General features: G+C 36.1%; 2 protein-coding genes across 5 annotated transcripts in view; one reads left to right on the top strand and one right to left on the bottom strand.

Annotated features, from left to right (window-relative positions):
* The window catches only part of LOC149691758 (B9 domain-containing protein 2-like), a 52059-nt gene that overhangs the window by 346 nt on the left and 24214 nt on the right, over window positions 1-27499 (bottom strand). Inside the window, exons 2-4 of one of the 4 annotated variants that reach the window (XM_089869205.1) lie at window positions 2561-2730; window positions 224-329; window positions 32-157 (exon numbers count right to left, since the gene is read on the bottom strand). In XM_089869205.1, coding sequence (XP_089725331.1) covers window positions 32-157; window positions 224-320 — 223 coding nt within the window. In that variant the 5' untranslated portion in view covers window positions 321-329; window positions 2561-2730. Of the gene's footprint in view, window positions 1-31; window positions 2731-2893; window positions 2977-27499 lie in introns of those variants that run through there. The other 3 variants (XM_089869203.1, XM_089869204.1, XM_089869202.1) reach the window with 3 other exon arrangements.
* LOC149691759 (uncharacterized) overlaps window positions 9599-27499 on the top strand; it is a 40931-nt gene continuing 23030 nt past the window's right edge. The window contains exon 1 of the mRNA XM_089869190.1: window positions 9599-10204. Coding sequence (XP_089725316.1) covers window positions 10109-10204 — 96 coding nt within the window. The 5' untranslated portion in view covers window positions 9599-10108. The remainder of the gene's footprint in view (window positions 10205-27499) is intronic.

The raw sequence follows: 27499 nt of genomic DNA, 5'->3' as shown, positions 1-27499 counted from the left end.
CAATCTTTAAAACCACAGTATCGAAACGCACCTTGTATTCCTTTGCTAGCAAAATGAATATCAATGGGATGACACCAGTAACAATTACCGCCGGTCGATGGACTGTCAACCTGCGTTTGACCCTCAACTAAACCTTCCAAGTGTGTCCATCCACCCCCTTCGAAATTAACCCAAAGTTTACCGTAGTGAACAATAGCGTGCATCCAATTAAATAAAAGCTTACCATAATTCACACCCCATTTACAGAATAAACTAGATCCGGCTCCGAACCCTTCTACTTCAGCGCCAATTAATTGTCCGACAAAGTGGACTTCAGCCATGGCTCTCGCCTTCTTACCATGTTTGAAAAAAAATGATGATTTAACACTCTACTAGCGCCATTTTAAGTCAGGAATGTTTTGTTACTAAAATAGCCTAAATCGTGGCGTCAGTTCAGTTACCAAACAACTATCATCGTGGAACAGCTGCAACGGAAGTTGCTATAGCAACCGTTTTATTTATATTCCCATTTCCCCAACTCTCTAGAATCTAGAGTCTGGAGGAACCGAACCTCTGTCATTCCAGGAACAGCTAGGGTTTCCGCTTAGAGAGCTGTTAGACATATAACCTAACACATCGTGTAAAAATAGCTTGTCTTTGACAGTGCAGACTATAGTTTTTTCTCTTGGGCTAATCAAAGTCATGGTCGGTCAATTGCACTCTTAACTTGGCACCTCTTTCAGTTCAGTATTGTCTTTCTTAAGTTTTAAACGTTTAGCGGGAAAAAATATACTAGATTTTGTTAAACGTATCTTCGTTGGTATGGCCTAGATGGCAAGAGCTAGGTAGCAGGTGAAATTAACTTGTTAAACAAGTTGAATAAGTACAGCATATCTTCAACAACTTTTCGACGAAAAATCAAGTGTAGCGACGGAGTAGGTGAGGATAAGCACGAGGGGATCATTACTAAGCGTAAACCGTTCTATCTGTTCTAAAGGGATTACACGAAACCTGAGAGAGTAATTAGCCTCTCGGGATACCCATGAACGGATCGTGTTGTTGGACAATTAACTTTTCATCATTAAATTAGCCATTTTCCCAATTATAAAAATTCAGCCTTGTCACTTGAAACACTAGAACAAATAGCCTAATGGCACATCATCTCATAAAAAAATCCTTCATTAAAACCATAAATTCATAAGATATGTTCCATAAGTTTGTCACTGTTTACTGCAAAACCGAGTGTAAGACTTCAATTCTCGCTTGTCGTTCTGGAACTAGCGCTCAGTAAGTCCCAACCTAGCATTAAGAAGTATAGGTAGTGTCAAGAAGTGATATCTAGTTTATTAGGGAGAAGGTATAAATTCGCCACATTTCCAGTAGCTTTATCTCCAGTCCAAACGACAACGTAGGTCCGGAGTTAATCCCCGCCTCTAAATTACAACCAGCATCTCATTGGTTCTTGAAAACTCACGTCAGCGCGACGACGCGAATGACGAAGATTACAGTCATATTTTTCGACTGAGGAGAGGCGAAATAGCCCGGCCTCCTTTTCCGCCCCCCCCCCTTGTATTTTGAAAGGGGGACTGGGACTATGACGCGCGAATACTTAGGCATCTTATACCTTCTCCCTAATAAACTAGATATCACTTCTTGGTAGTGTCATACTTATAGAACATATCTTATAAACTTATGGCAGAACCTTTTGGTAGCGATGGGGAACAATTATTTCAATTTGTACAGCTTAAACTAATTTCAATATACGACGATCAAACATAAACGCGGAAGAAAAATGGTAGCGTCCCGATTCCTCCTCGATAATTAATTTTTACTTTAAAATGAGTTCCGCATAAATTATATATTAACAACCCCCAAAAAGAACACAAAAACCTTCGAGACAAAGCTTCTATACAGAAAATCAGAGGGTAGACAACGCTTATAAAGTAGATATCGGTCGTTGTCCCACCTTTTTCAACCCACGCGTCAAAGAAACTGATTTTTTCCGTCACTAACTAAAAGAGTCTCTTATATTGAACCATAAGTTCATGAGATATGTTCCATAAGTTTGTAACTGGTTACAGATCCCCAAGGGACACCGTTTCCAAGTCAAGATTAGAGTTATTTATTAATTAATTAAATTAGAAATCATTGCCTATTAGTTTCTAAATTAACCTTAAGGGGGTCATCCCTAAAACAAACGGTGCCCCTTTTTGGGCAAAATAGAGATGGAAGTTATATTTTCGACTCAAAATTGATTTCCCAATTTTTAACAGGCCTTTCAAAAACACCCTGTATAATAAATGGCAAGGCAACCTTAGAATTAATAAAATTACGCATTGAAAACTTAAGTATTTCCGTATTAAACACTACTCTTTTCAAGAATGGGTCGTACTATTTGTATTTAAATTTTAGAACCATATGGATATCAGTTCAAATCGTGTAAATTAGGATTGAACCAACCATGGCAACGTGGACTTGCGCAGACGTTAAAATCTTATAAAATACCAGCTTTAATACAAGATGTTTCTCTTTCTTTTTGGTTTCCACAAAAAGAAGAAAAAAAAAGAAAAACTTGACTTGCCAGTACGTGGTCGGTGGATGGAAAATGTTACGATGGCCTCCATGGTCAACCCACTCTCTTCAAAGTCGGACTGCCGATTTGGGCGTTGTACCTTTTTGGATGGATGAAGGAACGTTGTTGTGGGCCGTTTTGCACTTTATATATATACTTTATTTCGCCTCCTGAAAGTTCTGAAAGAATCAAGAAAATTTAAAGGTTTTTTTAAAAAAAATTAATTTTGATTAAAATGAATAAAAAATATATTTTTTTTAAATTAAAATTAAAAAAAATTTAATTTTGATTAAAATGAATAAAAAATATATTTTTTTTTAAATTAAAATTAACTAGGTCTACCCGCAGTTAAAGATAAAAATTCAATTATAATGAAGTAAAGTTTGCCTATCTGGGAGCACGGCAGTGCTCCCAGCCAAGTCGAGCACTGGCACCCTTTTCTCGAAGCAACTCGTGGCACTTTTAACCCCACTGTAACTTCGTGATGGGTACAGGTAAGAGCCTGAAATTTTGCATGCCACGAGGACTGTCAATCGTAGCTATAGTTTCCAAAATTCAAGTTCCTACCCTATATACTTTTCGAAATATCGCAGGTGAAATTTACCTTATTTTGTCACTCACTCACTCACTCACCGATCATCAAAATTCTAAGGTACTTCTAGAGGAGATAGAAACTTAAAATTCAGGATTTAGTTTTCATTTATTTTATAAAGCACAGAAAAATTAAAACATCCCGAAATTTTTATAAAATTGTTCTTTAGTTCTTTATTTTAAAACTAGATGGCGCTGCTGTCTTTTCAACAGAAATAGTGTGTGTTCTTGATGAATGGACTTAATGGTCCAAAGTTAACCGAAAGTTAAATATATATTAAAGCTAATAGGAGTAGTAGCAGGGATAGATAGACTTTTTTAAGACGGAATAAACAATGTTCGGCCTTTACTTCAGTCCGACTCATAGACGAGTATATAGTCCCTTCCTTCAACACGTAACCAAAAAATTAAATTATCTTATTGGCTCACAAAAACTACGTATTGGTGACGTTGCTGACGGGGAGGGCCAAAAATACGTAATTCCTGTTTACCTCGGTCGCCATGACTACGACCCCTCTTGCGTTGTACCATAGCCCACTCGATCACGCGCGTCACGACGCAAGCTGCTCGCGCTATAGCTATAGAGCGCGGATCGAGTGGGCTATGGTTGTACAGATAAGCGTCTTCACCGGGGTTCAAAATGGAGCCGTCTAAATGCGAGGGTCCAGGTAATTATTCGGGAATTGTTTTTAATAGCAATAAAGAAGGTTGTTAGTGAATTTGGTGCCGGTGTTTTGGATTTGGAGTACATCTGTAAAGGTGAAAAGTGTTCGCTAATTCTTTCTTAAGCCAATAATTTCTACTATCCTCATGATTTTGTAAACGAATTTGATGAAGTTAACCAAGGCTTAGTGAATGGTCAGGAGATTTGTGAGCTTAGTGTTTGGTTAAAACCTGTTCGTGCTGTAATATCTATGAAGGCTTTTACTCAATTCTAACTCACTTTTAATTTTCTTGGGTCTTCCCCGTTTTTTTTCAGTTGCAAGCCCTATGTCTTGTGTAACTTCCATTTTTAAACAATGTTATGTCAAAAATTACAATCCGAGCCCATTCCAACTTGGCAGACGAATGAGCAGACGACGGGCAGACGACGTTTACTTGACCCGGATATACAAACAACGTCATAACGAAAATAAGACCCGCCTCTTCTTTCATACCCCTCCGTCACGGGTAAGGGGGTCGTGGACTAGGACGCGCACCCGAATAACCCTGTTACCCATTCCGTCTTAAAAAAGTCTATCTATCCCTGGTAGTAGTTTAAGAGAAAAGTGTCGTAACTGATGCTACATTCTTTTATTAGGATATCGCGTACAATCTTTATTGCATATTCCCTGCGGGTCGAAAGGGGTAATTCAGCGTAAATATGGACAAACGTTAGCGATTATATTGGCAAACGAATTACCACGAGAGGGTCTTGTTTTAATATAACTACCGAAGTATAACGAGAGGGTCTACAAAAAGAAGTGAGATCCTATGAAAAACATTAACATGTACAAAAATGGGCCGAGCCTCGCTTCGTGCCCTCTCCGCCGTAAAACGTTCTGAGATCCCATGTAGAGCCAAGTCTGCCTTTTGTTCTCATTCAATCGCCAATTGAACAATTATGTTATAAATTAACTCCTTTTCCTAATTAATAACCAATATTCTTTGACTGTATCATTATTATACATCTTTGTTCGTATCAAAAATATCGTGACTTGGCAAGCGCAGGTGTACATAAGGTTATGCATAACTCGCCTTATAAACTTGTAAATAGGGTTATGCATAACTTATCTTATAAACTTGTACATATCCCCTCGACCATAAACGATTTAGTGAATATCCCTTCGATTATTTTAAAATCGGCAACGATTTAGCGAATATCCCCTCGACTTGCTTTTAATATTACTTATCTGCGATTGCCAAGTCACGATATTTTTGATACGAACAAAGATGTATAATAATGATACAGTCAAAGAATATTGTTTATTAATTAGGAAAAGGAGTTAATTTATAACATAATTGTTCAATTGGCGATTGAATGAGAACAAAAGGCAGACTTGGCTCTACATGGGATCTCAGAACGTTTTACGGCGGAGAGGGCACGAAGCGAGGCTCGGCCCATTTTTGTACATGTTAATGTTTTTCATAGGATCCCTTTTTCAATAGACAGAGCGCGAAAAAGTGTTGCCAGTCATTTGTAAGCGCAATTCAAGCCGTATCTACAAAACAGACTGTAAAGCTTGTAGGAATTCAGTTCGATTCAGTAACTATCATTCAGTTCCAAACCCGAATGAATGCAGGAGATGTTCTAATGACAAATTACTGTCTGGCAACCCTGTTATAAAGCGCGGTTTAAAGTCAAGAAACAATCGAGGAAATAAATACAATCTATTTCAGTAACCTAAAGCTAATAATTATCCATTTTCTCAAAACATATCTTCATTCAAACTTCAAATTGAAAGCCTTCCAATTGTTAACAAATAATAATTAATAAAGTCAGCATTTTTAAAATTCTTTCAAAATACAATTTCTATAACTATAGCTGTCCATTCTTTACGGGGAAAAAATGACAAGAGTTTTAAATTAGAAATAAATAACTGGTTATAATAGAAAAACTAGGTGTTACTTTAGTTACGACACAAGGTTTTTTATTATTATACAGTATTCTTCTTACGAGGCGTTTTTGAACGAAAAATCTTCCATCCGTTAAAATAAAAGAACGATTCTCTTCGATAGTGTTAACGCCTACTCCTCCTAACAACATTCCAGAAATCGGGTGTAAGTATAATTCAACACGTAATTGGCGTAATTCTACCACGTGTTAACAGCGCGGGCCAAATTGGTGAAATAAAAGCTCGCGCCAAAAGGGTGAAAAAAGCGCGCGAAAAAAGGCAAATATTGTTTTAATTTAATCAAAGAAAAACGTGAAATCTCCCCCACAAAGGTGATAGGCGTTAAACATCCTGAACAATTTACATCCGGTGTTATTTTAAACAGAGAAAAGAAATTAAGCATCAAGCCCTTGAATTGGTGTTTTCAAGGCAATTACTATTCATAAATATATCATAAGTTCATAAGATATGTCCCATAAGTTTGTCCATCACTGGTTACAAACTGGAGCTTGTCATGAAGTGACGTAGGTCATAGACTCGAGGTAAAGCGACGCATGCCTGGAGAGGTCCTGTCATAGGCTTAGTGCTACAGACTAAATAGGAAGATGGAAGTCCTGCAAAATTAACCAACCGAGTGTAGTACTTCAATTCTCGCTTGTCGTTCTGCTAGAACTAGCTCGAGCTATAAGTCTCTAGCATTACGAAGTATAGGTAGTGTCATACTTATGGCTTATATATTATAAACTTATGATATATTTAACAGCAAGAAAGATTAAAATTATTAGCAGAAATATTGTCGTCTAATCCCTATTTATTAATGTCAAAGGTACAGTCTGCATAAAAGTGATTATCCCCTTGGATTTTAATCACTATATCAAAAGAGAAGGTATCTTATCAAGGCATTATGTGCTAACACTTTTAAAACAATTACATCAAACAGGAGTCACCATTTTAACCTTGACAATAGGCCAAGATCTGGACAGACTTTGACATCCGGCCATGTTCAGTTAGGAAGAAAAATTAAGGGGGGACCACACCGGGGGGAGGTATAAAAATTCAAGAAGCTTAAATTTGAAAAGAAAAAAATCTCCGAAAGGTAACTTTCACTTAAACGTGGGTTGACAACATTTGGAGGCCGCCAAAAATAACAGGTTGTCATTGGACAATTTTCTCGGTAGTTTTTTAAGTGGTTTAAAAGCGCGAGGCACTCCTTGTTTCTGTCCACCATACCATTCTAGCCTGCAGCTTTGATTTACAAATCAACAGACTTCGCTGTTCCGCTGCTGTTGATGTCCATAAGTGGAAGCGATACGACCGAACCCGAGATTCTTATAACATTAATTTTTCACCAAAGACAAAAACATGACATTCGTACTACACCTTTTGAAGGTTCCAACTCCATCCATAGTTCGTGAAAGTGTTTATGTTTGGAGTGTTGTTTTACGGATGACCCCTTAATTAAATTTAAGGGGTCATAGGTAAAATCATAAGTTTATAAGATATGTTCCTTGATAAGTATGACACTACCTATACTTTACTAATGCTACTGAGAGACTTACAGCTCGAGATAGTTCTATATGCAGAACGACAAGCGAGAATTGAAGTATTCCGTTAAACCTTCGGCCACTATAAGGTCGTAAGGTTAAAGGTCAAAACTCCTCTAAGTCTTGTGAAATTCTACCATCTTGTTCACCATAAGTTTATATGTTCCTTCCATAAGTATGATACTACCTATACTTCGTAATGCTACTGAGAGACTTACAGCTCGAACCTATGACCTACCTCATTCACTTCATGACAAGCTTCAGTTTGAAACCAGTGACAAACTCATGGAACATATCTTATAAACTTATGGTCTAACCCCTAGAAACATTGCGAGAGAGTGAGAGAGAGAAATAGCGTGACATGTCCTTACGACATGATTTTGTCTATGAACGATTCTTTTATCTTTTCTTCAATGGCATCTTGTTTCTGGTAAAAGTGATGAAATTTTCGTAACCTCTCAAATAACGCAATACGCGAGACGGGGGGAAGAGAGAGTGAGAACAATCGCTGTTATATTATTTTTTATAGGAAATGTTTTTGTCGGTATTTAAGGATTCTAGTCTCGAAATATAACGGCGGAAATTGTCGCCGGTACAGCCCCCCATAAACCCCCCCCCTCTAAAAAAATTAGGAGGTTTTGATTGTTGTCGTAATAAAACAAAAAGGTAAAACCGGAAGTCAAAATGATGGCGAGAAAACGAAATTTTTATCGGTTAGACGAAAACATAATGAAAAAAATATTTGAGGGGGAATATTTTTTGAAAGTGAAAACAAACTGTTTAGTTTCCAAATATTGGTTTTCTACGTTGTAATTTGGTATTTAAATACATGGTATTACAAAAAGGGAAGGTGATTATAGGACCCTAGTACAGTGGGATGGTTCTATGGGCAATCAGTTTTGAGCGTCGAAAATGTTCTACACTTCTTTGGCATTTATCCATAATTTTTTCTGTGATTGTATTGCGTTTTAGGGATGAAGGGATGACCCCTTAATTAACTTAGCATTGTCTTTCAGTTTCTTATTCAAATCTAAGGAGTCGTCCCTAATTCATAACTTGTTTAGGGTAAAATCGCGAAAGAAGTTACATTTTCGACTCAAAATTGATCATTTCCCATAGAACCATCCCACTGTATGTAATCCGGTCCTATAATTACCCTCCGCCTTTTGAAACACCCTGTATTTTATTTGGAATCTAGTAGCAACGATAATAAAAATATTTCATTTCAAGGTGTAAGGATTTTTTCCAACTAATCTACATGACATTTAAAGGGATTGATATCAAATATAACTAAGATTTAAATTAAATCAAATTAAAACCACACTTATCGAACTTTTCGCCCCAATTTTAAGAACATACCAGTAGTTTCAACGATTTGAAAATATAAATATTTTTACTATGTTTTGAAATTTAGGGCAGGCATATTTAAAACCAGGAATACATACAGCTGATGGGAATCATAGTGCCCTAAACATCCCATGTTTATTTCCATGCGAGTTTTGTAGGCTGTGCTTGAGAACTTACTATCCTAACACGCCTAATAATTCTAACGTCTTTATAACCACGATAAAATTCGTCATACATAATGATTAGTCTAGCTCTTCCCACAAAAGACAAAATCGCCTAGATACGTTGAGTGAAAATGCAGGGATGTAGCACAATAATTCCTAGTAGCCGCATGCATTCCTGTTAAAACTAACTCGACCAATACAAAAACAATATAAATATCAAAATGATAGTCACGGATATGATTACTGTATAATGATATACCTAAAATTACCCTCAATTACTCAAAATAACCCAAAATATAATGTTCTCCAGTACTAATATTCATATAAAAAAATCAAGAACAATTTCGTAGTCTAATAACCATCAAAGTTCTAAAAAAAGGGTATAAATTCCACAGACCCTAGAGACTACAACATACAAAATTATACCTTTTTTCACACTAAATATCGTTATTATAAAACAACTACTACAAATCTTGTTAAAATTTCCTTGAAGTTACAAAAAAACCATAACCCAAACACACTTTTACACCGCGCTTCATTTCATTGGATTAAATGACCAGAATAACTTTTTCTAGACAATTCTAACATCTCTCAAATTCACAAAATAAGAACTTGAGGAGCCGTTCAAGCGTCCGAGGGGACATATACTCGTTAGAGAAAAACGTCTGGTACCGCGTAACTAGGGGGAATTAAGAATTAAACTGTACAAAGATACCTAGAGTGTCAACCCCCTTAGGTAAGTCCTAATAAGTATTAAGGTAACTTAAAAAGGTACGCGGTGAATTAATGTGGGTATGAATAAAAAAGACGCGTCACGAATGACGTATTTTCGTATGAAAGAAGGATGGAGGGTAGTCAAAATAAAAGGGGGTCAGTAACTAAAAATTCCAACCTACAAGGTAAGTTTTAAGGTATGAGTGAGTGAGAGAAGCCAGTTTTGGAAGTCGAAACAGAACAGACTGCTGAGAAAACCTTCGCGATGATGGTCGCTGTTGTTACCCAACGTTTTTGTTTCAAATTTTAACGAATTAAGCGAGAGTAACTTTACTGGTACTAAAACTAAGTTAAGTTTGTCCTGTCAAAAGTTTCAACTGTGGCCTCATATCGCGCGGGTGTTGTTGATATTGGATTAGTTTCATGACGACGTTTAAAGTAACGTTGGTGCGTGCACGGATTGAAATCTTTCGCGCCTAAATCGAGTGTTTCTTGAGAAGTTTGGCGTCCGGAGAGAAAGTTAAAAGTTAACGAAGACTGTATTTTCGGTTTTTTTGGATACATTACATTTCTCGGACTAAACAACTTATATATTAATACAAAATGAAAGTGTGTGTAATACGTCCGCTACGGCGGAGAATCTTTGGCGGGAAAAACTACGCGGGAATAACAATCTGTCTGTTGGCGCTTGTCATAAAGGTGAGAGATTTTACGAATTATATATATAGGTCGTATTACGGATGGGGTCAAACTTGCATGGGGTTTGATTTATAAGACTATAGGCTATCAATGTGCTTGTAAGTTTTACCGAGTGTTGGGTTAGATTGAGAGACGTTCGTTAGTTGGTAATAGACCATTCCATTAATTCCATAAGGGAAGCACAAACGCCACAGGGGTGGGGAGGTCACCTTCTTGGGTTGGTTATTTCCCTGGCACCAAGACGTACCGCTAGAGGCAGGCGGCGCGAGTTGGCTAGTATACCTAAGCGTGTAGTGAACTCGGGCTAGCTCCGTCTGGCGTTGTTTATTGGTTGCGAGGGAACTAACCTAATACATACAGCCATAAGTTTATAAGTGATATGTTCCTATCATAAGTATGACACTCCCATTACTTCGTAATGCTACTGAGAGACTTACAGCCCGAGCTAGTTCTAGCAGAACGACAAGCGAGAATTGAAGTACTACACTCGGTGGTTAGTTTTGCAGGACTTTCATCTAGGTTCTATTTTAGACAGCGCCAAAACCAGGCGTCGCTTTACCTTGAATCTATGACCTACGTCACTCACTTCATGACAAGCTCCAGTTTGTAACCAGTCACAAACGTATATGGAACATATCTTATGAACTTATGATAGAACTAATTGGAATCATTGTGTGACTATTATACATATGTTGGCATTAAGGTCTAGTAAATTGACGTAAAAATCGAATAATTCTAGATTTGATTTCTACCTCAAGGAGGTCCACTTTGAACCACAAATATAAGTGTCGCGTCTGTAACATTGTGGTCTTGCTCCTCTCATCCTATCAAGGGTTATTTTCACTTGAAATAATCAAAATTTCAATGTAAATGCAATTACATTGAAAAAAATCCCCAAATAAATCAACAAATAAATAAAAATTGTAACCGGATCTAAATAACCCTCGAAAAATTTAAATATATAATTCAAGTATAAATACATATTTAATTATTTATCAAACTGTCGATTTTGCAACCCAAATACCCCCGTTTTCTCTCTCTAAAAAAACAAAATTACAGTATAGGTTAATGCTTGATTAATATTTATATCAAAATAATAACACTAACCCAGTATAATAAATAAATAAATAAATAAATAAATAAATAAACAATGAACATAATTAAATTAGAAAGTCCCGTACATATAACCTGACCAGACGATCTAGATTCGAAGAAAGCAAAATCCGTAAAATTGGATTGTCTCCGAAATATATAAATTGTTTTTGAAAAAATAAATAAATAAATAAAAAGGTTTCTTCTAGAAAAGATAATTTAAATCAACCTCTTAATTAAAATTATTATAACTATGTGGAATTATAGATCAACTTTTTTTTTCTTTTTTGCTTGGCGTATGAAAGCGGGAAAATCGAGTACGTATCAAACCAAGCACAACAATAGTTTTTGAACCCAAAAGTCTCAATATCTTAATTAAGTATAGCGCCCGATATCTGGATTTCAAATCTTGAATTATAATGAATAAGTATATGGATAAAATAACGAATATGTCCCCAATATTCAGTTTAAAAAGAATTTTCCAAGAACGTTTTTCAAACCCACAAAAGAAAACCACATTTTTTAAATAATACCCCCCAAAAATTTGCATATATATATATATATATATATATATATATTTTCCTGTTTTTTTTTTAAAGGTATTAGGTTGATAATAAGCAAGCTGCTATATCAATCAAAGACTCCAACGCCACCCAATTGCGAAATTGATAGTATTATACCATAAGTTTATAAGATATGTTCCATGATAAGTATGACAGTACCTATACTTCGTAATGCTAGAGACTTACAGCTCGAGCTAGTTCTAGCAGAAGTCCTACACTCGGTTAGTTTTGCAGGACTTCCATCTAGGTCCTATTTAGTCTGTACTAAGCCTTTGACATCGGCTCACCAGGCCTCCCTCGCTTTACCTCGAATCTATGGCCTACCTCATTCACTTCTTGACAAGCTCTTAGTAACCAGTGACAAACTTATGGAGGAACATATCTTATAAGCTTATGATAAAGCCGAGGGGATAGTCACTCAAGAGTAACTGGTGTACAAGCTGCACCATGGATATGTTTTAGGCTGTATTAAATGGATTACATACTACCCATTACAATCAATCTCAGAGTGAACAACCCCTCGGATAAAGGGAAAATTAAAATTTACTCAACTGTATAGGGTTCAATTAACTCATTTAAATCATGACAAATTCCTTTTCTAAAATGTGAACTTTAGCATCATCATTTTATCCAGTTTCTAATGATAAATAATCCAGTAATAATAAAAAAATTACTATTGACCATTTGAACTCCAATACTTCGGGCTTTCACACTTTTTCTGAAGGGGGGGGGTCACGTGACAATAGGTATACATTTACACGGATCATTTTCAAACAATACTAAGAGCAGAGATCATGCGACCATCTCATTAATAAATATTAAAAGTGTATACCGTATTTCCGGATTTCACCTTTTCCTTTCGAAACCAAAAACAGACCGACAACCACCATTGTTCGGTACGAGTTTAAAAAGTCAAAAGAGGCAATTATAAAGCATTTCATTTTCGCTATCGACTAATTCCACACTCCCTTTCCCCCTCACCACCACGTATTATCGAAACCATTGCGTAACTCCCATTTTTGTCAGCCCTGTCCAAATCGGCACGTGCGTACTTCTTCTATTGTTATGCAAACGAGGGGATACACAAAGGCTTAGCTAAGCTATACATATAGCTACTGCTACCATAAGTTCATAAGATACGTTCCATAAGTTTGCCACTGGTTACAAATTGGAGCTTGTCATGAAGTGAATGGGGTAGGTCATAGATTCGTGGTAAAGCGACGCCTACCTGGTTTTGGCGCTGTCAAAGGCTTAGTACAGACTAAATAGGAACTTAGATGGACTGCAAAACTAACCGAGTGTGGGACTTCAATTCACGCTTGTCGTTCTACCTCAAACTAACTCGAGCTGTAAGTCTCTTGCATTAAGAAGTATATGTAGTGTCATACTTATGGAAGGAACATATCTTATAAACCTATGCTTACACTAAAGGTGGTAGTGTTTTGGCTTCTCCCGAGTGTCTCAAGAAGAGATTGCAGAGAGAAAGACTTAGTAGCAGTTCAGTTCTTGAGAGGGCCTGCCAATTATACACATTGCGCTGAAGTTTAAGCCGCGGTTTTATGGAAAGTGTTTGACCCCTCGGTGGTTTTCTAAATATAAACAGGAAATTGCGGCTAGCTCTTTTAAATTATACCGCCCTAAATATGCATTAGTTTTATACGATTCATATTTCATCAGTTTACCACAAATACTAAGCATTAAACCTATTTTAGGCCCTTTTAATCGACAAAAACCGCTAAAACCGGCTAAGCTAAGCATAAACAGACTTACGTATGCGTAAAGCGCATTCTAGATAAGCCTGGTTGCTTAAATATAAAAAGCGGTGATAAAAGTTAATTTCACAACTATGATTTCTATTTTTCTTTCATTTCGTTTCTTGATTATTTCTAAATAAAGTGTGTATTTTTAATCGTAATTGAAAGTGCGCTAGTGGTTTTTCTTTATGGCGTAAACGATGTAGTAGCTAACCACGTGTTTGAGGAAACGTGCGAGCTTGGTGACGTCAGTTTGTGGCGTTAATATTACCAGGAAACTGTCATAAAACACCAATATACGAAAGCAAATTAAACTTTCCTTTAGAAATTACCTTTAAAACACAAAAGGCTCAGTTTTATGTTTAGTAATATTTAGTCCCTTAGTACAATGGTAAGTCGTAATACCTATTAATGAAAACACAAAGTATTCCAGCCTTAAAAGAGAGTGGTGAGATGGAGTGGTAATCTCCATACTTATAACCAGAAGTCCGTTACCCCCCTGTGATGGACTCCTGATATAACGTAACCTCTGTACCCCCATGTAATTCGTGAGAAATAGCTTCTATTTTTAAACGACGCTAGGTGGCAGCCCTTAACAATTGGGTAGGGGCGTGCACGATGTACTCTGGTAGACTTTCATTGCCACAGATGGCTCACCATCACCCCTACTCCATTTCACCTCTCACCTCCAAGTTTCCAAGTTCTAGCCACAGATTCATTTTCAATCGTGAGAAAATATACAAAAAATTTAAATCACTAAGTTACTTCTGCTAAGTTTCATTACATATTTTGTGACGCTATCCAATGAGTTAAATGACTTAAGTTACCTACAGTATCATTGTTTCAACTTCTGTAAAAAGTGCACTGTAGGCCGAGAGAGTCAAAAGACGATCAGTCATAAGTTCAATTATTTATCGAGAAAGGTATTTTCGAAATTGTTTCGAGTCGTGATTGTCTAAGGGGGTTATTTTTAAGATGAAATGAAAAGAGAAAGAAAAGGAAATGAATTTTCGTTCTGCGATCGCATGCCTCTAAATTTGATGACTTCTCGCGTCATTTGGAAAGTTTCGTGATGGGGAAGCCGCTATTTAAGTATATACCCTCCAGCTACGCTATCTCCTATCATCTATTAAACTTTCAACTATACTTAACTTCTTCTACGTCGGAGTAAAAGGTGTTTCTATCGGAATGAAGCCAAAAACAAAATTATTTTGACCTAAATGTGCCCACATTTCTTAAGTCAGTTTTAGACTCAATATTTGGAGGTTTTGAAGGTTTTTTTTTTGCCTAGAATGTACTGGTAGTTTTGAATATTGGGTTGGGTGTGGGATGCTCGTATATTGGAAAAGATCTGTATAGTCTTTTAAAGTCTTAGTAAAACATCCGAGGGGACCGTAGCGATGTAGCACCTGTACTAAAGGAAAAGCCTCACCGGTTGAAAGGGATTCTGATAGTAATTAGCTACTTTAACAAAAACCGGTTTTTCTTATGGGAATTTTTGTGTTTTATACAAGCTGTTCAGATACTATAGTGTCATTGACAAGACAATGTAGTAATATCATAAGTTTATAAGTGATATGTTCCTACCATAAGTATGACATTACCTATACTTCGTAATGCTACTGAGAGACTTTCAGCTCGAGCTAGTTCGAAATAGAACGACAAGCGAGAATTGAAGTCCTACACTCGGTTAATTAGTTTTGTAGGACTTCCATTTAGGTCCTGTAACCAATGACAAACTTACGGTAGGAACATATCTTATGAACTTATGCTAGTAATAAATAGTTTTACATTTAAGGGGGTATTTGAAAGATTTGGTTGACAACACCTAAATCGGGACATGTTCTATAATAAAACTAGACCTAATTCTGTACCCTCTATCAAACCGCTATATTAAATGTCACTAAAAACGTCGTGAAATCCCTATAAACAAAACGCCTCAGTTGAAATTTCTTAAAAAAAGGCGTATCCGTGCTTGAATCATACCGTAAAATAAACATAATATTAATTAACTAGGTATAAAATCCTAGATAATCACTCGCCCAACATCAAAACATTAAATGAGACACAAACATAAAATAATTCCACTCAAAGTTTGCAATTAACGAGAAAGACTTTTCTAATTAGAAAAATATAAAATAACAACTAGGTAATGTCAAGAAGCGATATCTAGTTTACTAGGGAGAAGGTTTAAGATGCCCAAGTATTCGCTCGCCAGTCCCAGTGTTCCCCTTTCAAAATACAAGGGGGGACGTAAAAGGAGGCCGGGCTATTTCGCCTCTCCTCAGTCGGAAAATACGTAATTTTCGTCATTCGCGTCGCGCTGACGGGAGTTTTCAAGAACCAATGAGATGCTGGTTGTAATTTAGAGGCGGGGATTAACTCCGGACCTACGTTTGGACTGGAGATAAAGCTAGAAATGCAGCGAATTTATACCTTCTCCCTAATAAACTAGATATCCCTTCTTGGTAATATGTCGAGTTCAACCCTTGCCTATGAAACAATTGGGTAATATATCTTTTCGCAGTTGCATTCTGGGACTGATTCGAACAACAAACACCGCCGCTTGTCACACACTCAAACGCTACATGCATGGTTAAGAACGAATAAGAGAGAAATTGTTAAAGAGAGAAAAAAACTTCTGAAAGTCATTTTGCAATAGCATAAAAATGTCGTAACAATATTTAGTATACACACATAAAAAGGTCCCCCGCATTTTAACGGATATATATTTCGACATGCGGGTGGTGGTGGTGTTTGTGAGTTTAAAAAGAAACGAAGAAAAAAAGGTTATTTGGGATAGATATTTTGAACGGCGTTCGTGCTAAATAACGATGATTGGGGACATAGTTAGCGCCCATATTACGTACAGTTACAGGTAGTTCTACCAACTACGCTTGGAAGATAAGGTCTTAGTGTACTATGGGAGAGGTAACAGGTAAAAAAAAATTCCGAGTTAGCGCGATAAAGTTGCGTTGGGTATACACATAAAAAAAAGGAAAACTAAAAAGGTTTGACCCAAATGTGTCGGGTAGGACACTGAACTAAGAGCGTAGTGTACGCCAACTTCCCCTTTTATGGTTCTGGCTTCATGAGGAACCTTTTGAATAAAAAATAAACCATCACCACCCCCGCTGCAGACCGGCTTTCTTTTCTTTTATAATACTCTGTCCTGAGTTCCTAAAAAAAGGCCTAACTATTTTTTTTTATTTCTTCAACTGTACACCGGCTATTTCTAATCCCAAACATCCTATTCATGAAAGAAAGAATCTTTCAAGATAATTCGCCAGCTCTTCTCTACCAAGAAATGGGAAATAGATTAATGTGGAAGTTATTGAATAGAATGTTGTAGATAGTGGTTGAACAGACCATTTCGAGGGAAAGACAAGGGGGTAAAACTTTGCCTTCCCATCTAACCTTTTGGCGCCTGCGCTGTAGTCATTTAGTATCATCAGGGATAGATTTAATTTTAGAAGTAGGAATGGTGAACAGAGTAATCTGGGAGCGCGTCATAGTCCCGGACCCCCTTCCGCGGGACGGGGGGTATGAAAGAAGAGGCGGGTCATAGCGACAGAGGTAAAAAGGAATTACGTATTTTTAGCCGTCACCGTCAGCAACGTCATCAAAACGTAGTTTTAGTGAGCCAATAAGATAATTTAAACTTTTCGTTACGTGTTGGAGGGAGGGGTTCTTTACTGGGCTATGAGTCGGACTGAAGTAAATACTAACCGTTCTCCATTCCTACTTCAAAAATTAAATCTATCCATGGTATCATGAGGGTGCGCGGAGATGGCAATGTATCAACCCCTTACTGAGAGTTGCTTACTCCCATTTTTACATTGAAAAGGTCTATTGCACGGGCAACACTTATCTGCAAACCATTCAGTCATTCATTAATTTCGAGTTTAAACATCTTCCTAACGTTGAAGTTAAAGAAAAGTTAAATATTCCTTTTTCTACATCTTCGTCTATAGACAAAGTCCTTCCGAAGTTTATATATAAAACTAGTTTGAAAAAGAAAAAAGCCATGAATAGTTTTCTCACATGTAATCTTCGTTGCTCCCCTGTAGGGCTAAAATTCTTTAAATATATTCCCATCAATTTAAGAATAAGAACATGATGCAGAAATTAACGATGATAAGTTGAGCTATATAGTGCTATTGAGAAACTATCAAAGATGTTTCAAAAAGGTAAAAAGATGTGATAAGATATACGGATCTTTGTGAAAAGGAGTATGATTTATGTTGAAAGGTACGGACTGTCATTAAAACTAAAATGATACATTAGGCTTAGAAAGGACAAGGCTTAATTGAAGGTGGATTATACAATTTAGGCTTAGAAAGGACAAGGTTTAATTGATGGAGAATTATACAATTCAGGCTTAGAAAAGACTAGGCTTAGCGAGGATGCCTTCACCTTAGCTCTAACCTTCAATCAGACTAATCAGTTTATCCAAAAAAATAGAAAAGGTAGCCCACAAATCTCGTCACTAAAACAAGGAATGTGGTCTAACTTTAATTCTAGGAGAGCGATAGCTCTCTTAGATAAGACCTCATACCGACTTTAATGTATAAGGATGGTTTTTTGATTGGTTATAACTTTTTTTGTATCGTATTAACTGCTTTGAAAAAATTCCACAGAACTACAATTCGGGCCCTCAATATGTGGTTAAAATTTCAAGAAGATCCACCCATTAGTTTATTGTATGAAAAATAAAGTTGCTAAGGGTGGTTTTCATTTCCATAAAATTAATCAGCCCTTTTGGTGAAAAAGTTAAATTTTCCCATAGAAATAACATGGAGTTTTTTTCAAATTTAGCCATTTTGTGGCCACCTTTTTGACATGAAATATTCGTTTGTTGTGTTTGGGAACGGTTTTATATCAAAATTTAAACCTTTTTCTAGGACCATTTTTAAGGTTTTTGAGAAAAATTAATTTTAAGTATGTTTAATTTTAAATTTTAAAAACTACCCCAATCTGCGATATTTTAGCATTTATACACTGTTTTATTAGGAAATATCAGCGAGACCAATGTTGGCCTTTTTTAACGTATAGTTGCCTCATAATAATCCGATTGTTTCTTCTTAATGCCTTTTGGTTGGAATGGCCTATCGATAGTGAGATAAGACGGCTTTAATATTGCTGCAGTGACGTTGACGCGGCCGCTACAGCGACGCCATCAAAACACACGGGTCTAAATTGTCGCGGATATAGTCAAATTCAAACTAGCTTAATGGACATTTTAACTTTTCCCTGCTAATTATTCTGGATTACCAATAAAAGATAATTAAACTAGACTCCCAATTAAAGATAATTAAACTAGACTCCCAATTAAAGATAAAAAAACTAGATTACGAATTTAAATAATTAAAGTAGTTTACCAATTAAACGTTCTTAAAATAAATTATCAATTAGAGTTAATTAAACTAGACTACCAATTAGAGGTTATTAAACTAGATTACGAATTAATGGTTACTAATTAAATTACGAATTAATGGTTACTAATTAAATTACGAATTAATGGTTACTAATTAAATTACGAATTAATGGTTACTAATTAAATTACGAATTAATGGTTACTAATTAAATTACGAATTAAGGGTTACTAATTAAATTACCAATTAAGGGTTACTAATTAAATTACCAATTAAGGGTTACTAATTAAATTACCAATTAAGGGTTACTAATTAAATTACCAATTAAGGGTTACTAATTAAATTATCAATTAAGGGCAATTAATCTAGATTATCAATTAAGGGTAATTAATCTAGATTACCAATTAAGGGTAATTAATCTAGATTACCAATTAAGGGTAATTAATCTAGATTACCAATTAAGGGTAATTAATCTAGATTACCAATTAAGGGTAATTAATCTAGATTACCAATTAAGGGTAATTAATCTAGATTACCAATTAAGGGTAATTAATCTAGATTACCAATTAAGGGTAATTAATCTAGATTACTAATTAAGGGTAATTAATCTAGATTACCAATTAAGGGTAATTAATCTAGATTACCAATTAAGGGTAATTAATCTAGATTACCAATTAAGGGTAATTAATCTAGATTACAAATTAAGGGTAATTAATCTAGATTACCAATTAAGGGTAATTAATCTAGATTACCAATTAAGGGTGATAAATCTAGATTACCAATTAAGGGTAATTAATCTAGATTACCAATTAAGGGTAATTAATCTAGATTACCAATTAAGGGTAATTAATCTAGATTACCAATTAAGGGTAATTAAACTAGATTACCGACGACTGGTAATTAAACCAGATTACCGACGACTGGTAATTAATTCAGATTACCGACGAATGCTAATTAAACCAGATTACCGACGACTGGTAATTAAGCTAGATTACCGACGACTGGTAATTAAGCTAGATTACCGACGAATGGTAATTAAGCTACATTACCGACGAATGGTAATTAAGCTAGATTACCGACGACTGGTAATTAAGCCAGATTACCGACGGCTGGTAATTAAGGTAGATTACCGACGGCTGGTAATTAAGGTAGATTACCGACGGCTGGTAATTAAGGTAGATTACCGACGGCTGGTAATTAAGCTAGATTACCGACGGCTGGTAATTAAGCTACATTACAGACGAATGGTAATTAAGCTAGATTACCGACGACCGGTAATTAAGCTACATTACAGACGAATGGTAATTAAGCTAGATTACCGACGACCGGTAATTAAGCTAGATTACCGACGACCGGTAATTAACCTAGATTACCGACGACCGGTAATTAAGCTAGATTACCGACGACCGGTAATTAAGCTAGATTACCGACGACCGGTAATTAAGCTAGATTACCGACGACCGGTAATTAAGCTAGATTACCGACGATCGGTAATTAAGCTAGATTACCGACGACCGGTAATTAAGCTAGATTACCGACGACCGGTAATTAAGCTAGATTACCGACGACCGGTAATTAAGCTAGATTACCGACGACCGGTAATTAAGCTAGATTACCGACGACCGGTAATTAAGCTAGATTACCGACGACCGGTAATTAAGCTAGATTACCGACGACCGGTAATTAAGCTAGATTACCGACGACTGGTAATTAAGCTAGATTACCGACGACTGGTAATTAAGCTAGATTACCGACGACTGGTAATTAAGCTAGATTACCGACGACTGGTAATTAAGCTAGATTACCGACGACTGGTAATTAAGCTAGATTACCGACGACTGGTTATTAAGCTAGATTACCGACGACTGGTAATTTAGCCGTATTACCGACGGCTGGTATTTAAGCTAGATTACCGACGACCGGTAATTAAGCTAGATTACCGACGACTGGTAATTTAGCCGCATTACCGACGACTGGTAGTTTAGCCGTATTACCGACGGCTGGTATTTAAGCTAGATTACCGATGGACGCGCAACGGCCTAGGACTTTTTCTCCCATATTTTCTAAAGAATTTTAATTAATATGAAGACTGAAGTGACAGATATTAATAAAATCTGTCATTGTAGACAAAGACTGGAAAGTGTAAAAGATAAGGTTTGAAAATGAACTGCCTGAAGTAACAGATATTAAAATTTTCACTTTTGAAGACATCATTATAAAACATCAATTATTTTAAAAAATTCTTATCTTACTTTTTTTCACCAAAATTTCATTTTCCCAAAATATTTTTCAGCAATATTTACCAAGTATTTTGTCCTCAATAGTAGTTGTCACCTAGAAGGGTTTAAGGGATATTAGCTTGGTACTGGTTTTACTTTCAACTAACATTTGATTCTGGGAGATTCAAATGCTTGGATATCTGAAAAGATTTCTCTTGAAGAGTTTAAATTTTTATATTTTGAAATTGAAAATATTGCGTAGCGGAAAATAATATAGGCCTTTTCTTTGTGATTTAGTTATTAGTGTCGAAAAGATCTGTAGATTGATCGTGATCTTTGAGAGCAACACAGCACGTTAATATTTAATACTTTGAAAGCTTTACAATTTAAGAATATGTTTTGTAAAGTTTTAATACGGTTTATATTTTGTAAGCTCTCAACGATTTTCTCACGATATAGGGTCAATTTTCTACCTAATTTTAAATTTTTGATAAAAAATAAAATGTAAAGCCGTAGTATTTTTAAAATAACGCGCATGTTCCTTTTTAAAATACTTTCCCGAAGTAATTTTGGTGAAAAAAAGTAAGATAAGAATTTTTTAAAATAATTGATGTTTTATAATGATGTCTTCAAAAGTGAAAATTTTAATATCTGTTACTTCAGGCAGTTCATTTTCAAACCTTATCTTTTACACTTTCCAGTCTTTGTCTACAATGACAGATTTTATTAATTAACATTATGTCTTTAAAAGAAAAGAAAAAAAATCTCATTTAAATTTACAATATAGTCGACTCGAAAAAGGAGAATTCAACTGTGATGTCATTACGAATGTGAAACGCTTTAACTTAAACTCAAGGGTAACTAAACAGGTATTTAAATCAGACGACGACGACTTTTCAAGAAAAGGGTGGAGAGCTTAATTACCCTTGCTGCATGCATCATGCGCAACGCGACGTTCTTAATTACCGCGTCCAAAAATTATGGAAGAAGTCAATCTAGTTGCCACCCTAATAACAAGAATGCACGAAATTCTTCTAAAAGTGTTGAAAACATTTCCTTATTTGTAAGAAATGAATTTAGACCATCCATATCCAAGATATGTCCCGATTGACACGAAAATTTAAATAAGTTTATAAGATGTGTTCCATAAGTATGACGCAACCTATTCTTCGTAATGCCAGAGACTTACAGCTCGAGCTATTTCTAGCAGAACGACAAGAATTGAAGTCCTACACTCGGTGGTTAGTTTTGCAGGACTTCCATCTTCATACCCATTTAGTCTGTACTAAACCTTTGACAGCGCCAAAACCAGGCATCTTCGCTTTACCTCGAATCGTAGCCTACGTTAATCAACGTAGGCTACGCTCGAATCTATGACCTACCTCATTCACTTCATGACAAGCTCCAGTTTGTAACCAGTGACAAACTTATGAAACATATCTTATGATGTGTTACTTGTAATACTGTCAACGGTATAGGAGTTTAGTAATTAGTAATTAATACCCTTAGTGTTGTAAATTTCAAAGTATTTAAACTAAGACAACCTCGCTTAAACCGAGCAACCAAAGTCACAAAATTAATTATTCATGTGATTATGCAAATAACAACAACAGAAAGAACGCCCAGTTGGTTAAGCAACGTGAGAAAAGAATATTACCTCAGGTTGGTTACGTATGAACTTTCAAACCATAATGACGTCATAATTAATCACCCAATCAATCGATAAGTATACTACGGAGTACGGATAAACCCAATTTGAAAAAAATTCTTAGCTCCTCCCGCTATATTTCGTTATTTAATTAAAATCAAGTCGATTAAGACGCGGTAGAAAGAGAAAAAAATGCGGACATACCGGTGTTACAACTCGGTGAATAAATAAATAAAGAGTATAAGAGAAATAATCCTTCAAATCGTTCTTGAAAGCAAAGACATTCCCCGCTCTTTCCCATATAATTTATAAGAAAATCACTTTTTCTTTTTGTACTGTATACTTTTAAGAATGTCTGGCAAGCCAATTACACGGTTGACCCCTGTAGGTGGTGTCTCTTAACTTTCAAATTTTCCCACCAAACATCAAAAGCCTCTAACCTTCAAAGTTTATATCAGGCTTAACAATTCAGGATCACACACAAAAAAATAAGAATGAATATAATATCAAACCAAGAAGCGATATCTAGTTTACTAGGGAGAAGGTATAAGTTCCCTAAGGATTCGCGCGCCATAGTCGCAGTCCCCCTTTCAAAATACAAGGGGAGATGTAAAAGGAGGCCGGGGTATTTCGCTGCCTCTCCTCAATCGGAAAATACGTAATTTTCGTCATTCGCGTCGCGCTGACGTGAGTTTTCAAGAACCAATGAGATGCTGGTTGTAATTTAGAGGCGGGGATTAACTCCGGACATACGTTTGGACTGGAAATGTGGCGATTTAAACCTTCTCCCTAATAAACTAGATATCACTTCTTGACCAAATCAAATGAGTTCTTGCTTGATGTTTTGTTTATTATTTTTTTTTTCTTGGTAAGTCTAGATTATGGTCGTAAATTTAGTTATGGTTGTCAGATTAAAAAAGGAATTGTAATCCTATGATCCCTAGAAGTCTGTACAAAGCAGGGATATAGGGATATAGAGCTACAAAGGAAGTAACAAGTTCCTTTACTTCCATGCCTAAAGGGGCTAGAAAACTTCCACCCCCTTTTATTAACTTTAACTGCGCATGCGCTTCATGGTTGCCAATTTTCAGAGCATCTCCTGCATTCAGGTTTGGAACTGTATGATAATTACTGAATCGAACTCAGAATTCTATAGAAGCTTTTCAGTTTGTTGTTGTAGAAAGTATTTTGAATTGCACGAGTAACAATTGACTGGCAACACTGCCAGGAAGTCAATATTACATATTGTGCCGCACTATCCACCCACAATCTCCAACTTAGTAGAAAAACAAAGGTTAGGAAAATTCTACGACAACGAAAATGGTTCCATTAAGTACCGATATTTTAGTACCATTGTTAAAAGCATTAGCCTTAATGATCTACTGGCCCTTTGCCTTGAAAACCTCCCTAAAACGTCAACGCGTACCTCACTCTTACTTAGCAGTTAATGATAAACATCACAAACAAATTATAGATATTTAAATTGCAAAAGGGGAAATACATTAAATCATCGTAAGATGTCGAAATCCTCGCATTTTTCGCGACAACAAAATACCAATTTCAGTTTAAGCGCCTGTAGGTACACGTATAAAGTGACATTCTGCTCGAGCAATTGAATAGATATTTCGCCAATGTTGATCAACCGTCGTCTGCTGTTAGAGAATTAAGTGTTTAATTAATTACAAACTTTCGTTTTCGCAGATTTTGCCAGAACTCGAGGTTCGCCAGCGACCTTTACTGTCTTCAAAAGTTTATAGATCAAAACAAAAGTATACTTCGTTGAAGCTTGCACGCGAGGTGTAACATGAGAAACCCCCCCTTTAACTCACAGAATAGTGTCGACCCCCCTCTGCGTATGACTACCTTCACGACTGTATAGCACAGGGAACGCGCCTGAATAGAGCTATCTCAGAAGCCTTAGTGTGACGTGCCCCATGCTATTTGCCCGTAGAACCAGAAGAGGTACCAAACATGGTCGCCCACTGCCAAAGCTAAGCCCGTGACGTTTTACCTAGGCAGTCCCGTCACAACTGAGATAGCTCTATAGGCTGAATATAGTACCCAAGAACTAACGTTTGTATCGCCACCAGTACTATTTTCGAGAAACCTTTGACCTCAGAAAAAACTCTTCTCTGATTGATTGGTTCATGTAGGGGTTGAGAGTAGGATCGTTAATTTGCTACTCATTTTACCAAAGGCTGGGAACAGTGAACGAAGAATACTTAAGTTGTTTTTATCCATTAACTTTTGCAGTCTTTAGCGAAAAAGGATTCTTTATCAGTACAGGCAGTATGTTTCTTTAAAAAAATAACCTGCCCTCTGTAATATCTCGTTTCAAGTTGATATGATTCAACGCAAAGAAATAACAAAAAAAATAAAGAAAAAATAACCTTGAGTTTAGTTTCAAATTTTCTTCCGAATTAGGTATCAGCCAGAAGATAATATTTTTTTTCGGAGAAAGTTTCTTTCATTTAAACTCTCTATGGAATGTTCGTTCTCTTTTTCTTTCAGGTACAGGACAGTAGCTCTAAGAAATATACTTAACTTCTTTTTTCGTTGTTAATGAAGATAATTAGGGCTGTCGCGTTTATTTTCTTTCGAATCTCGAAAGGGTTGTTCAGTGTCAGCACGCTATAAACGCGTATAGCGTAACAATTGTCACTCCAGGGCAAATATAGACAGTTATTAAATAGTTTTCAAAAGTACTATAGCATAGCATACATTAAAAAAAGTGGTTTCTAATATTTATCAAGTTCGTCTCGCTGACGACGTAAGATCCATTATTATTATTAAATTAAAATTGAAAAGTTTCTATTAAAAATTCGGTACGCTATTATAACCTAAAAACAATTACAATTACACCCTTAAGTAATTTAAGATTATGTTTTTTTGGGGGGGGGGGAACTTTCAAGCATTTTTGAGGTTTTTATCCCGTCATTTTTAAATACCCATTGGTGTTATTAATTACTTTTCGATATGATTAAAAATAATTTGAAGTTGTTTAAAATTATCTATCAAGTTTATAGCATTGGATAGTTTATATAACCGATCCAAACACTCCACTTTCGTTACGCTTAAATTTAAACAACGAATTTTCAATTGTAGTAGTAAGAGTTAAAACTTGGAGGAGGTTTGATTATGGAGTGGTAAAGGTGAGAGAGGGGGCATCCAAGGCTGTTTATAACTCCCAGCATGCTTTTCAAGGTTGGGTATCATTGAATGCAGCCATCCCTTCACCTCTGGGTGGAAATATTTTACCCTACGTGGTAAATAGTAGTTCTTGTTGCTATAACCAGGTGGCACCTAAAGTATAATCTATGCCCTAGCTAAAACCCGGGGTACTATGGGTAGGTAAATTTTACGGCTAAGTATGAGAAGGGCCCTTTCGTGTTAGCAATATAGAGAATGATTTCTACTCCAGCATAAACATCCTTCCATGGAAAATACATCTAGAGCACTCGCTAGCTGTCACAGTTTCTTTATGTAGAGACCTTCACTTCATCTTAGTTAAAACCCCATGAAATTAATGATGAAAAAAATAAATAAATAAATGGCATTGGTTTCCCAATAACCAAGAAGAGAAAGAAACATGCAACAGGTAAACTAAATTTAAATGATACGTCAATAAGAGTGGTGCTGGAATGTGGATACTTGTTTGATATGATAGTAAATTAATCATTTTTGGGTGGAGTAACGAATTAAAACGTCTCGATATCTTTACTTAATCATTGAGAAACGAGATGAAGTCGTACTTAGTTCAGAATGAGAGTAAAATATATATATATAAGCCATTTCCTGCGTTCCAATAAACCATTCCATAAATTACTTGCAGAGAAACCAACACAAAGGAAGACATCTTTAGGAATGGCCCCTTTAATTAAATTATTCATCGGTCTTTCAGTTTCTTAATTAAATTTAAGGGGTTATCCGTAAAATACACCAATCCAATCTTAACTCGAAAACAATGTCCCTTGTGGCAAAATGGAGATAGAAGCGGGGATAGATTTAATTTTAGAAGAAGGAATGGAGAATGGTTAGCATTTGGTTCATTCCCGCCCTCCAACACGTAACGAAAAGTTTAAATTATCTTATTGGTTCACTTAAACTACGTTTTGATGGCGTTGCTGACGGGGACGACGAAAAATACGTAATTACTTTTTACCTCTGTCGCTTTGACCCGCCTCTTCTTTCATACCCCTCCGTCCCGGGGAAGGAGGTCCGGGACTTTGACGCGCGCCCACATTACTCTGTTCTCCATTCCTACTTCTAAAATTAAATCTATCCCTGATAGAAGTTACAATTTCGACTCAAAATCGATTTCCCAAAGAACTTCCATCCCCCTTAATTTATGGATGGCAGACTTAACAGAAACATCCTGTATTTTTGATCTTATATCCTACGCTCATTGTTTGACAAACCAAGTGGTTTCTAAATAGTTCATCGTTCTTCTGTAACTTATAAAAGCTACCAAGTTTCCAAGAAAATCTTTTAAGCAGCTCGAAAAAACCAAAAACATTTCCCTTGTAAATTACGCAGTACATTTTGCGATGGTTTCTTTAAATATCAAACACGTGTGTGGGTTGAGGACTTGAGGTTTTAAAATCAGGTTTTTTTTGCCACGAAGGTCGTACCAAGGAGTGGGAT

This window comes from Phalangium opilio, unplaced genomic scaffold (genome assembly GCF_054372755.1).
Source record: "Phalangium opilio isolate 3A_F unplaced genomic scaffold, DU_Popi_V2 ptg000025l_1, whole genome shotgun sequence".
NCBI classification, from domain to species: domain Eukaryota; kingdom Metazoa; phylum Arthropoda; class Arachnida; order Opiliones; family Phalangiidae; genus Phalangium; species Phalangium opilio.
This window is presented reverse-complemented; position numbering and strand designations above follow the sequence as displayed.